Source organism: Ceratosolen solmsi, unplaced genomic scaffold (genome assembly GCF_000503995.2).
Source record: "Ceratosolen solmsi marchali unplaced genomic scaffold, CerSol_1.0 scaffold10, whole genome shotgun sequence".
Lineage (NCBI taxonomy): Eukaryota > Metazoa > Arthropoda > Insecta > Hymenoptera > Agaonidae > Ceratosolen > Ceratosolen solmsi.
The window spans coordinates 25,858,858-25,872,780 of NW_011948412.1; the positions used below are offsets into that span (position 1 = coordinate 25,858,858).

Below are 13,923 nucleotides of genomic sequence, written 5' to 3' on the forward strand. Positions count from 1 at the left end.
GAAAACTGTAAAAGTGCTATCGTTACGGCCCACCACTCATCGCGTTTCACTTAATGTAAATATATCATTCCTGCATATCATTTATATTATAAAAATGGTGACACCTAGATTACTTGGTGGACGTGGTACAAGCCGAGTTCGAGATTGAGTACGAGTTATTCATTAGCTATATTACGTTCCATCTTGTGTCAATTACTTATTCATTGCGCGGCTAACAGAACGCATATGAATGACGGTTAAGAGATCTATGTGGCTTTAAACCACGCTGAAAGTTCTACACAATTTCGGTTGCGGCTTAGATGTGGAAAAATTCCAGAGGTAATACGTCGTGCAGTATAAAAAATACCACGTCAATAATAGCAGAAATTTAATTTAATTTTTGAAAATTAAATGTTGGCTCTTTTGCGTTATAATCCAAAAGTACCAGGTACTACCCCTTCCATTTGATTTTTAACCCCAATATAAACCGAAATTAAGAACATCGAACTTTAGTTGTATAAACTTAGTAGAAAGGAATACGATAATTAATCTGGCTTCAGAGAAGACTAAATGAAAAATTTATCAATGGAAAGAATGAAACGCTAACGAGCTGCTTGTTTCATCGTAAGGATTTCTACCCATCTCTTGATAATAATACTCTATATGGATGCGTGTAGATGCATGCATGCATGCGTATTTGGGCGCGCGCACGCACTCGTGTGTGTACGTGTGTGTGTTGATTAAATCACTCGCATGGTATAAAGCTTTGCAAAGATTTAGTTGCATAGCCTGGCGCAAAAAACAAAAAAAAATCGTAAAAATACTCTTCATTCTTAACGATTAATTAAAAAAAGAAACTGGATAATAATAATAATAATAATTAATAATTATAATTAATATAATAATTAATAGTAGTAGTAGTAGTAGTAGTAGTAGTAGTAGTAGTAATAGTAATAATAATAATAGTAATAAGAGGAAAGAAAATAAGAAAAGAATTGACAAATATGGGTCAGCCGCGCCAAGAATTACAAGATAATAATAGTAATAAGAGGAAAGAAAATAAGAAAAGAATTGACAAATATGGGTCAGCCGCGCCAAGAATTACAAGGGATCAACATAATTTTTGTTTGCTATTCCCTCGATTTCTTAACGCGTTGCTTTAAACTATTGGTGATTTGTCGCAAGAATTTTATATAATTAAAAACAATTACTTTCTCCTATCTTTCTTTCACATTAAATCTATATAAATCGAACGTGTAAACTATTAATTTCTTAATAAGGTCCATCGAATTCCTATTGCTTTTCTCTCATTAATTCTGATACCTCGAATAATGATTCTAAAATTTATTTTTGTTTCATTCTTTGTAATAATCGCTCGCTGTCTCACTCCAATCGACTGCCGTTAAGGCAGATCAAAAGGCATAAGGTTTATATTAATACGTCGCAAAAAGTTCGTAATATATACCGTTAACATCTCACACGGCGAGACGTTCACTGGGTCGAGTTAATTCAACTTAATTTTAATAATTAAAAAGAAAAGAAACATTTTTTAATTCGCCATGAAACCGAAATATAAGAGAAGGCGAAAATTATGGCGAAATTATTACGTAGAAAAAAGAAAAGATAGATTCTTTAACAAGAAAAATTGAAGCTCATGATTTAAAAAATAAGATCCTTGTGCAGCTGTGCCATTTCATTCAAATAGTAGTGTGAAAATTTGTGTATGTGTAGTCTAGTGTCTCTTCATAATCGTATGTTAAGTATAGTATGTGTTTGTTTAATAGTACACGACGATCTAAAATACATGTTTACATATTTATACACGGTTTGCGAATAGAGGATTGTATCTTAAACGCCATTATAGTTATTGAAACGCAGTTAGCAGGGTAAGTTGGCTCAGCGTGCTCTCCTGTTTGTCATATTAATGCAATATTTTAGGTACAATGGATCTTACTTAACCTCTACAATCAGCAGCCTGTTGAAAAGCCTTCTTCGATTACCTTGTTTTCTTTTGGTTACAAATTAAAATCACAGGTCTTTAAAGTAGCCTCACACGTGACCTTCGACAAATAAAATACAGTTCGTCTCTTGCAGAAGACGGCAAACAAAATTCACCTTTGCACAAATACACCTTTCGAGAAGTTTCTGCACTACTGCGTACAAAGTTGATGCATAAAAGAACGCACCTCTTCATATTATTTAGAAGTACTTCTACTTTTAGCGAATGACACTGGTGTGCTTAATTGAGTTCACTTTCTTGAATCTTAAAGGGCTCATGCACTCCAATGCCATAGCTGCTGCTGTTGGATTCGCTATTTTGTATCAAGCCTGGACGTTTAAGATCATTTTTAAATGCTGGAAAATATGATTGGACTTAGTCGCTTGACTCTGACAGTCAATTGCCAGACCAGTCCAATGACTGGGTGGTTTCGGCAAGCTGGCAGGGGATGGTGGCTCGGAGAACTTGGGCCCAGCATAAAAACTGTTCGTTGGACTGCCCCTATACATATCAAACAGAGTAGTGCATGTTCAAATGTATTTGATACTAAATCAGACTGGCCTTGATGGCTTTTAAAAAAAAAATTTGAAAAGAAAAAATATATTAAGCATCATCTATTATATCCTATATTCCATATATGCTAGATTCTTCCTCAAATGAATCATGACATACAGCATGCATTGGATTTCAATACCAATTAATGCTTTTGAAAATATGAATGAGTATTAATTAAATTTAATTATTACTATTAATTTAACCAACTATTGGCACCCACCTTGGGCTCTCGTAGCGCATTGGTGAGCTGCGAGGAATGCTTTTGGTGGAGCTGCATGGTGGGCTGCAACTCTGTCTGCTGTTGGAAGATCTACTGCTGCGTCCTCCACTTCCGGGATTGCCGCCACTGCCGTTTGTGGTGTTGTTGCTACTGGCGAAGTACGTGACAGTCTTTACATAATTTGAGTTACGCTGGCCGGGCGATTTTTGCTTGCCATGACTGTTGGGTGAACCCTGCCGCTCGATCTTATTGTTGCTTTTGGGCGTTGAGTTTGTCATATTGGCTCGGAAGCTGGTAATAAGCGGATGTTAAACTGGAAAACGCTGTTGCGAGGGCCGTCTAAAATAGAGGATAAGAGAGATGAGCCTCGCTTTCCTACCATTTTATCGCTTAAAGACTGTAACTCGAGAACGACGATGCCTGATATTATACAATGTAAGCAGTGCCAACGGTCCACTCAAGAAAAGCTAAATAAAATAAGCCCAACGAGCATTTACATAAAATCCGTGGCCGCATGAGCTTACTAGTATTATCTTTATTTATTATTATTATTCCAATCGCGCGATATGCGATTTGTCCCTTGAGCTACAGTCGTGGTTACATGTCCGACAATGCCGTTAGACAAGAACTGGGATTACCGAGAATGAAGGAAGCCGTGAACCCAGCTGTGTTACTCCCGAGTGAGAGGGGCTTTGTGAAAGCTCGGCGTTCAACAACGGGGACAGTTTAGAAAGTACGACGCTACCCTCTCCCCCGCCCTTCAGATCACGGTAACAGCTTGGCAAAGGAGAGGAGCGAGAGAAAGAGAGCAGATGCCGTGAGACGTTTTCCGGGGCTTCTTTTATATCTAGTCACCAATACTAGCCGTTCAAAAGTCGTTGGCGCGCCTACACGAAGCGAACCGTCATAGCTTTCCTTTAGACGCTTATCCACCTTTCACTTGGATGATATTAAATGCGACCCATGCGAGCACGAAAGAGATGATTTCTCTCTTCTCAAGTATGTTTACGAAGCGCGCGCATAGCTATTATTCTTTTAAATGCCGAGTTACTAAGATGTCATCTCCAACTTCCTGATTTTATTGCAACGGGATTTTTATGTAAAAAACATTGATACTTTACCTCAGAACATGCTTTGGTAATAGACAAAGAACTAAACTTGCGCCAAGGTAATTTTTAACTCTTACGCTCGCGAGTAAGACAGGTAACTCATGTTAATGCACCACACTTTCCAGCATAATGCAACGTTCGTTTATTTTGAATTATGAAAATTATACAAACGGATAAAATCTTGTTCACTCGACTTTGTACGTGATTAAAGGATAAAAACATAATTAGAAAACATTCGCCCGATTTCGAAATGAACTTTCTACGTTTTCTATAATTCCTGGTGAGGCTATGCCTTTGCCGATATTTGCAATAGGATAATTAGTCATTGAAATGTCGACTGATTGAATTGTGGGTTACACTCGTTCGATGTTTAAGAATGTAATCGCATTATATATACTACGTAGTTAAAAATCTTTTTCTCATGTTACGCAATACGAGCGAGTGCAGCTTCTTATTGAGGTCATTGTGTATAATGTCGCTTTACCGAAATTCGTGAGATTTATAATAAATTTTAAGACTCGCTAACATGTATATTACATGCAATCGTGGAAACTTATGAAAAATTTACCCAGAAAAATCGTTCCTTTGTGAATTGAAATATAACCTATTGATTCTTTTTCCTTGTCGTAGAGAAAAAACTTCAAGATAGACTTAATTTCATTTATTTTCTCTCTCTCTCTCTCTCTCTCTCTCTTCTATTTCCTTTTGTTTCTAATCGAGTTAATGTCACTGCATTTGAATACATCAATGACCGAAATAAATAAAAATCGGTATAATGATATTTAGTTTATAGAAAACGTTGAATTTAACTCAATATTTCAACATCGCGGTCTTATAAAATTAAAAACTAATAAAAAAAAAAAAAAAAAAAGATATAAATTTAGACAAACAGAATTTCTTTTGTTTAATAATCATTACACTAAATTTATGTTGAAAATTCGGGCAATCAATCGTTTTACACTATATTTTATAACTACATAAAATAAAGTTGCTTACTAAGCAACATGCATTTTTTATCATTTTTTTTTATTATAAGGCACGAATTTGCAACACTTTGCATGAAAAATTATTGGTTACAAATAATTATGTAAATAATTTTATTTTAAATAGAATGCAATACGTTGCTAACATATTGCACTAACTTTGTCTTTAATTTACGAACTAAAACTATTTTAAAATATTCGAAAAATAAGCATTAGATGACAAAATATAATAATTTATCATATTTCAAATAGATAACATTCAATAATACAATTTAGTTAACATAAATTATCGCCATTAAAAAAATTGATTAATATTTTGATTATTACTTTCAATATATAAATTTTATTATAAAGCTGCTGATGGGTTGATTATTTTTTATATGAAAATGATAAAATTACAATAAGTTTATTGGAAAAAAACTCTGTATTTATCGAAACAGAAAATTAAAGGAAACGTTTGCATGTGAACTACAAGTCCGCTTAAAATTACAAAATGGTAAGATGCGTTTATTGGATAATAGTAATAAATAGATAATCGTAATATTCACTTACCGCTATTTGTATTGGGCGGCCGACGTTATATGTAACACGGAGAATAGAGAGATACTGCCCCTTGCACCGTGAAACAGACAAAGACGGATGTTGACGAGACAACTGCGCAATAAAACTCCGCCAGAGTTCCTGAAACGGTGGTAGGGGAAACAAGGAAAAAATATATACGTGTTTTGTTTTGTTACATGTGAACTCACACACTTGTAATACCGACAGCAAAGATGCATTCAAGATCAAATTGATTTAAAATAATAAAAAATCGATAAGCAGTTTAATATACGCAAAACAAATTTCAGAACATTAAATTATTCGTAAAAGGGAAGTGGGGAGAGGGGGCTCCATTGACGATCTATAATGAAAAACATAGGCTGCTAGAAGATAAGAAAGCGCACTCACCTGTAATTTCAAAAACAGGCAAATAGCTAGTTGCTGCTACCTCGTTTTGTCTAGGAAATCGTAAAACGAGAATGATGCGGATTTAGATGACTGGATACAGATAGTAGATAACACTAGTCTGCTTATTGTCCTCCCACTGCGCTTCAACACTGGGGATGAATTTTGCCACATTCGGTGACCTTTGGTCACCCCTCGACGCAAAAAAAGCCGTCTATATAATAGACAAACCTTTGCTCGAAATAACGATTTTTCGCGATGAGAAAAGTCGCTCGAGAAACGTCTTTCGTTCTTTTTTTTTATTCTCGGAAATGTAAATTGGTCTCTCTCTCTCTTTCTCTGTTACGTTCCGCCACTTCTAACAATTCCAGCTTATGACTTGATCCAAGATGGCAGCGCCGTTGCGTCTGTTTTTCTTGGATTCCCCTGAACAGAGAAAGATGGAAAGGTAGGAAAATTAAATGAGTAGTAGGGGACGCAAGCGAATACGCACGGTTCTTAACACGCATACAATTGGAGAAAAAAAAACAATATCTCCCTCACGCCCTAGTAGTTAAAAATTAGTATTTAGTTTTATTTATTGTTTTGTTATTTTCCTTGATTCGCGAAATAACCGTTCAATAAAAGGCAAATGTCAAAATTAACATGCTAAAAACGACGACGAATTATAAACGAATGATTCTTACTTTTTGCTCATATACCCTCTTCACCTTCGCTATTTTCGCTTAACAGGCCTTGTTTCACGTTATACTACACTCTTCTCGCCTACTACCCGACGCTACGCGAACCCACCGACACCTCTCCACTATTCCTTTGTAACTGAGTCCTACGAACAAACATGGTTGTCAACAGCTCGGTAGAACAGGGGATATTGTTAAATATTATATTCGACCCCTTTCGCGACTACAAATCCGCGCCCCACCACCGATTAGGCTGCGCATGGTGTTGGCCAATGGACGTTTCAGACGCTTGGCACGTGATCGTACCGAGCCAATGAAACTTGTACTGATGTTTCTGTATTGGATATATTGGTCGAGAACAATGAATTTTCGGTAGATCCCATAAGGAACCATTGTGCATTGGTATTAATACTTTAGAATGGGAATGTCGTGACCGCTTGAATAATTAAGTTTCGAAGCGAGAGTTAGCTTTTATCAGTAATTACGAAGAAGATTGCGTTTATTAAAGATTGAATCTAAGAGGGACGCGGGTTGGCCAGACGAACAGCCAATCATACCAAAGATGAATAAAAATCTTTTGTGCTCCAATGTACAAGTTCAATGTAATTGCCCTAATGGTATAGAATTTAAATGGGCGCGTGAATAAAAAATTGTTGCCTCTTCTATGATTGTTTCAGCTGACACTTTATGATTACAAGTAATGATAAAAAATTTTACGTTTAACGAAGTTACGATTAAATCAATATTCTGGTTAAATTGAAATTTTAATTTTTTAACAGAATTCGTTTTAAGTCTATATTTTTTAGTTGATAAATAGTTGAAAAAAAATATATAAATGTAGATTTAAACATTTATTTAATTAAAGTGAAATTCCTTGCTGTTTCTTTAATTTAAATCTAATTCTTTGTTGTGTGAAACGAAATTTAATTTAAAAGTTATGATATTAAAATAGCCTTTTATCAAATCCTCAGATATTTTTAGATTATTATTATAACAATTACAATTTCTTTAAAATTGATTGAAGAATAATTATTGACACGATTATCTGATAACATTAATAAATATGTAAAATCTAATAGTCTATTATACAAAGAATTTTTTATCACTCTAAATTTAATATCTAAGATGATATTTATTGTTTCAACGATGAATCATGTAAAAGTAATCTCGTGGTAATATAAATTGACTTTTAAGCAAATTATTGATTTTAAACTATTATGAGTGGTATTATATATATTATATATTATATTAAGAAATTTAAATCCTTTTCTAAATACAATTTTTGTAAGCCAGTTATTTATTACATTTTGTATTTTTATTGTATATAAATACTTTTTTACATTTAAAGCTTTTAACAATCTTTTACAAATACAATATACATTTCTAATCAAGATAAATCAATAACTTTTCCTTCTTAAAAAAATTATTTGAAAATATACTAATTTATTATACTTTTAAACATTAATTTGATCTGTTATTAAATACAATGCACCATAGTTGTTAAATAGGAGTTGCATTTCAGTAATTTACTAATTTTTCTATCTTTATCACGTATCTTTTTCTAGGAACAAATTAGGATAAAACCTCAATGCTTCTATAGAGTCGTCTCTACATGCTTTACCATATTTTTCAGTCATTAAAAGCCTTTCACATGCTAGAACTACTGGAATTCCTTCTGTCTGTGCTAACTCTGTTGCTGTCACTGATCCTTTGTTTTTAATCTGCAATTATTAAAATATAATTTAAAAGTATATATACTTATTGTTAATACGAACAAAAATATAATTTTTACATATTTACTTACCAGTTGAGCTACTGTTTCTGTAATTTCATAATCACTATGGGTCTGAGACTGAAGAACCATAACACCACTATCAAACCTTCTTAATATTATTGGTAAATTCATTGATGCTAATTGTCTACAAGCATTAAGTAAATCTTCAGGAGATAAAAGTTCTAAACCTCTTGCTCTATTAACTCTACAGTAAATATCGGTGAGTACCATCATACCACCTACTTCCTAATAAAAAAGAATTTAATTTCTAGTGTAAAATTAATTAAATCAATTTTTTACTGATGTTAATTTCAATCTATCTTTTCATGAAATAAAATTAAGTGTTGAATGTATTTTTATTACGCACTTTAATCGGTTCCTCTAAAATTTCAGCAAGTTGCCGGGCGAGTTGTCTGAAGTATTCATTGCTACTTTTATATGCATCTCTGGTCACAGGATCATCGATGCCCAAACTCATCAGATATGATTTAAATCTAACAGTCTCATCTTCTGTGATATCTCCTTGACGTTCCTGTAATTTTCTCGCATTATGAGAGCCGACATGTTTTAAGTGAGCTTTATCATACAAAAAGTCACCCTTATTTTTGCTGATATTGTTTTCGTTATTGAAACCATATCCTTTGCCATACCCATGAGTTTCTTCAGGTCCTGGAAGGCAACATTTATACTTTCATCTGTAGCTCTCTGTTGCTCCTGAAGGCTACGTTCAATTCCTATGATGCCTGTTCTGGGCTTAATAGGAGGTAGTGATTTGAACGTACTTTTATCCTGCTATAAATAAATGACATGAAATATATAGAAATTAAAAAATTTTTTTACTTATTTAAATTTAACAATGAAAAAATTAAGATATTTTCCAACCAGGCTCTGTATGCTTGTACAAGGAACCACACAAGGATCCATTTCCCAAAGTCTTTTTGTTAAGACATCACTCAAATGTATAACAAACAGTGGATCAAAGCCCTCTTTAAACGATAATTTTATATAATTGTGTATACTTGTATTAACCGGGCCAGTTAGTTTATCTAATTATAAAATAAATAATACAATTAAACTTAGATTAAATTAAATGAATGAATTACAAATTATTATAGTAGATTCAAAATCTTAACACTATATTATTATTAATGAAAATAAATTTTGAAGTATTATTTTCTATAATGAAAAAATACTTTATACGTAATATTTGTGTCGAAATAAAAAATCTAATTTTTATATCCTTATATACATAATTATCCTCATATACATATTATTGATTTCTAATATTTGAAATACTTACCACTAGGTGGTTCAGCAAGATGTAAAATAACTTTTTTACTACGTGTGAAAAACAAAGCCCCAGGAATTTCTTCTTCAAAAAATATAATTGAGCGAAGTTGTAATGCAAAAGAGACATCATCTGTTGTTTTGTAAATAATTCTATGAGTTGTTAGTGTTACCTCACCACCCTCATAAATAGTCTATAATGTAAGAAATAGTTCCAAAAATATGAATAACAAAAACAACAATATAAAATATGAAGACTAATGCATTTATAAAACAAAAAATTAATAATTTGCGTTTATAAGAAATCATGCACAAAAACTTTTAGTTATTTATACATATATATATATATATATATATATATATATATTTACATGCATAATAGTTCTTATACACCACGAAATAGGTAACAATAGACGTCACTATGAAATATTGTAAGAAATAAGAAAAATTATATTTATATAGGTTATGTTAAAAAAAGTTTTAAATAAACGAACCCTGACTTCTCCATCATAAAGTCTGATTCCACGGTCGCGTCTAATATTACTTTCATTTGATATTAATTGAGCTTGGATATATTCAAATCTATTCATTTTATTATTTTATTGTAAATTACAATGAACCCGGGGGTATCAACACTTTGAACCTGTCATTATTGAATAGACACGCCTTTTTGAAAATTTACTTTATCGGCTGATGATGTTCTCTGCTTGATCAAATGATTTGTTGAAATGTAATTTTTAAAAATTCTACGCTTTCCATTTCGTTAAATTTATCTTATGTAACGGTTACAGAAAGTTGTGATTGTTGTGTTAAAATAGTATTAAAACAAATCTATATAGTAATTAAGAAAATTAAATTATATTCTTATCTCTTATAATTTTACGTAATTTGGTTTAACATGTAATTTATTTATTAATATATTTTATTCTTATTAATTAAAAGAAATTGAAATTATTATTCTATTTAATGGATTTTTACAGTTTAAAAAATAGAAAACAAAGTATTTAGAAAGTATAAAGTTAGATCTACTTTTATAAATATTATAAATATTATATTAAAATTTTAATAAAAAATTTATAGCAGTAAAACGTAAGTTATCTAGGATATTAAGTATATATTAACATTTTAATCGAGATTGTCGAAAATGAAGTGAAATATATTAAATTCTCTGATTTTAAAACACAATTTTTTGGGTAGAATGAATTTTTAATGTTCTTGTAAGTGCTAAAAACCGTTGTTCATAATAATTATTATTTAATTTTAAAAACAAAATTAAAAATAAAATAATTAAAATTGTTTTAATAAGTGTAAAATTTTTTTAATTAAATCATAAATGAATCTTTGAAAAATTTATTATATTTACTTTACATTTTTGAGAAATAAGTAATTAAAAATTTTAGGTGCGACGTAAAGTAAAATATGACGTATATTTTCAAACATGAATATACCAATGCATATACTAATTCATCTATATCAGTCTTCATCTTTCAAAACCATTTTTTAAACATCAATTTTTTGTCAATATTGAATTATGGAATATTGTGTCTTATCTTATTTTATTATTTTACAAGCATTTGTGACTTGTAGATAGTCCTATTTTAAGTATATCTAGGGTCATTAAAGCCTTAACTTTTTTTCTTGCTGAATTTAAACTAGTCTGTAATGTTCTTATATCTTCATTAAAAATAGAGGAATTCAAACACAGAACTACTGTTACGTTACTTGTGGCTATTTTTGTATTCTATTTTTAAAACATGTGAATTCGTGATAAAATAAGTAATAATATGGAATAACAATCCAATCGAGGAAAAATAATATAACGTGATATATTAAAAAATATAATAATAATAAATTTGTTTGATAATAATTAGAAGCATCTGCTCTATTATTAATTAGATTCTTACTTCTATAATTTTTCAATAAACTTATCACGAAAATTTAATAAAATAGTTTTAAAAGGTCACAATTTTAAAACACGTTAAAATCGAGCCTAGTTTATTATTAAGTAAGTAAATCAATATTTTCATTAAAAATATATTACAGGAAATTTTAATGTAAATATCGATAGCAATGCACACTTGGAGTAAACTTATTAAAGCCATCCTTTAGTATTCAATTTCAGAACAATTATGAGAAAATTAATAATAAATTGATTGGTTATGATAAATTATAATTTTCATAAATATTAATGAACTACAATTTACAAATAAATGTTTGGTTTCTTTTCATAAGATATCTACACAATAAAACTTTATTAATTAATATATAGTCTAAAAATAAAAGTAATTAAAATGATTATATTTTAAAATATTAAATAGATATTAGATATGTTGCTTTAAATTTAAATTCTCAATGAAATTAAAAAATATATAAATAATTTGAAAATTAAAAACAAAATATTTGAAATGTCATAGAAAATAGTATTTCCACATTATTTTACGATGATAATAATAAAGAATATGATCGCTTGGAAAACGTAGTTACATTGCCGAAAGTAGATATTATGAGACTGCGGACGTACACACGTTAATTTTGTATTGTCAGGTGGGAGGAGAAGAGGTGGTAAGGTTTGATTTTAGCCTTAAGGTTCCTAACAATACGAAGCATTTACCGTTAAGCACAAACGATGACATTCGAATATTACGTTCTCTGTTGTTTCGAGGTTTGAAAACACTTTTTGTAGCTGTACTTGATCGATGTTAGCTATGAAATAATTACCCAAAAAATTCCAATTTTTAAAAAGTTACTAAATACAGTTAATAGTTATCGAGAGAAATAAGATTGTAAAATTCTATCGAATTATTTAATATAAATTTGTGAAGACATACAGTGACTTGTTTTTGGTTTCTAAAAAAAATGTGATATATTTTTTTGTTTTACTCGACGGTCTTATCGTTTCAAGTTTATAAAACATTGTTTTAAAAAATTATATAAAAGAGAAAAGTGGCAATATCGATTTATTATAGCACAGTGGACATATTCCAACGTTTTGGTAGCTGAAATACGGCTTACTCAATAATATGTCTGACACATTTCGATCAATAGTAATTAATATAAATAGTCGGCCTTTTATTATTCATCACGTTATAAAAATTTGCATTTATATTATTTATGAATAGAATTTTCGTAATGAAATGGCTATTATGGTTAGTTTCGAATTTATATTAAGAAACATTCGGTATTGGTTTTGAGTAGCCACGACTGCGTATTTCATTTATTAAAAATATATTATTCGCTAACTTCGCTACATCTAGATAAACAACTATCTAGATAAATAAACCATCTATTTGGTGTAGCAACAACCTGTAGGCTCATGCAATAGTAGCGCTTGGATGCTTTTGAATACTCTTCAATTGGAGGAGCTTTGGCGGTAGAGCATTAGAAAGAGATTGTTGTTAAATTGAGTAGACACCTTCTGCTAGAGGGCTTCTTTCCTAGTAAGAAGTACAAGGAACATTATTGTGTAAATTATCAGCTTACATAATTGATTTTACAAGCTGGTGTTCTTACACTTTATTATTAATTTAGTAATATAATTTTTATAAATTAAACAATAGAATAACAATATTTAAAACATCATTATATTTAAGTTGTTTACACTATTTTTTATAGCATTATTTTAAAGCCTGAATAAATTAATTAGCTTTATTATGAATTACAGCCGTATTTTAAAGCTTGAATAAATTCATGACTAGCAGTTTTGTAAATTTTATTTTTTTTTGATATATAGTATGTAACTCTTTAGATTAGTAATAATATTTGAGAAGCTTATGTTTCATCCTTATATCTACCTCCCTACCGTTCGTTCTCTCTCTCTCTCTCTCTCTCTCTCTCTCTCTCTCTAAATTTCTCTATTTCTTCGGCTTTGCTTTCTTTTTCTATCGTATAATGAAAATCAGCACAAGTTGATTGTACGCACGAGTATTTTGTCATAGATTTTTTGCGAGCATTGCGAGCAAAGGTTTTTTTCTTTTCTTTCAACTCTTGAAATATAAATTTATATAAAGTAAATATCTAAATTACTATATGTTAATGAAGAAATTTTAAAAGACTTAATAACAACTTTAATTATTTTAATAATGCATGTAGAAATTAGTATAAAAAAATCATTAGTTATTATTAAAAATAAGAATAATTTCAGTAATTTATGAATTTTTATTTATTTACATAAACTCTAGATATTTAGATAAGCTAAAGCATTTAATAGTTGGTTTGTTTTTTATTTTATTAATTTATATTGTAATTCTGATATTAAGAGCGTTAAGTATTAAAGTAATAAAGTATTAAAGCGTTAAAATATTATTATATATTAATTTAAATTAGTAGAATGCATACAAACTTTTTACACTGCATATTGTCAAACATTGAGAGTAAGACATTTTTAAAATATAT

At 30.3% G+C, this 13,923-nt stretch overlaps 2 protein-coding genes across 3 annotated transcripts; both read right to left on the reverse strand.

Annotated features, from left to right (window-relative positions):
* Nucleotides 1–1,034: 1,034 nt before the first annotated feature.
* LOC105363271 (proline-rich nuclear receptor coactivator 2) lies at nt 1,035–3,113 on the reverse strand. The gene is made up of 2 exons (XM_011500931.1): nt 2,754–3,113; nt 1,035–2,479 (listed from the first exon to the last, which is right to left on the reverse strand). The coding sequence occupies exons 1-2, from the start codon at nt 3,029–3,031 to the stop codon at nt 2,302–2,304; spliced, it is 456 nt and encodes a 151-aa protein (XP_011499233.1). The 5' UTR covers nt 3,032–3,113; the 3' UTR covers nt 1,035–2,301.
* Nucleotides 3,114–7,933: 4,820 nt separating this feature from the next.
* Vps36 (vacuolar protein sorting 36) lies at nt 7,934–10,327 on the reverse strand. Of its 2 annotated transcripts, none has more exons than XM_011500949.1 (7): nt 10,026–10,327; nt 9,545–9,725; nt 9,127–9,290; nt 8,842–9,033; nt 8,612–8,776; nt 8,275–8,490; nt 7,934–8,191 (listed from the first exon to the last, which is right to left on the reverse strand). In XM_011500949.1, exons 1-7 carry the CDS (start codon nt 10,119–10,121, stop codon nt 8,018–8,020), a joined length of 1,188 nt encoding a protein of 395 aa, XP_011499251.1. In that variant the 5' UTR covers nt 10,122–10,327; the 3' UTR covers nt 7,934–8,017. The 2 variants fall into 2 exon arrangements, with proteins under 2 accessions (XP_011499251.1, XP_011499245.1); XM_011500943.1 differs by having other exon boundaries at nt 8,842–9,036.
* Nucleotides 10,328–13,923: the final 3,596 nt, after the last annotated feature.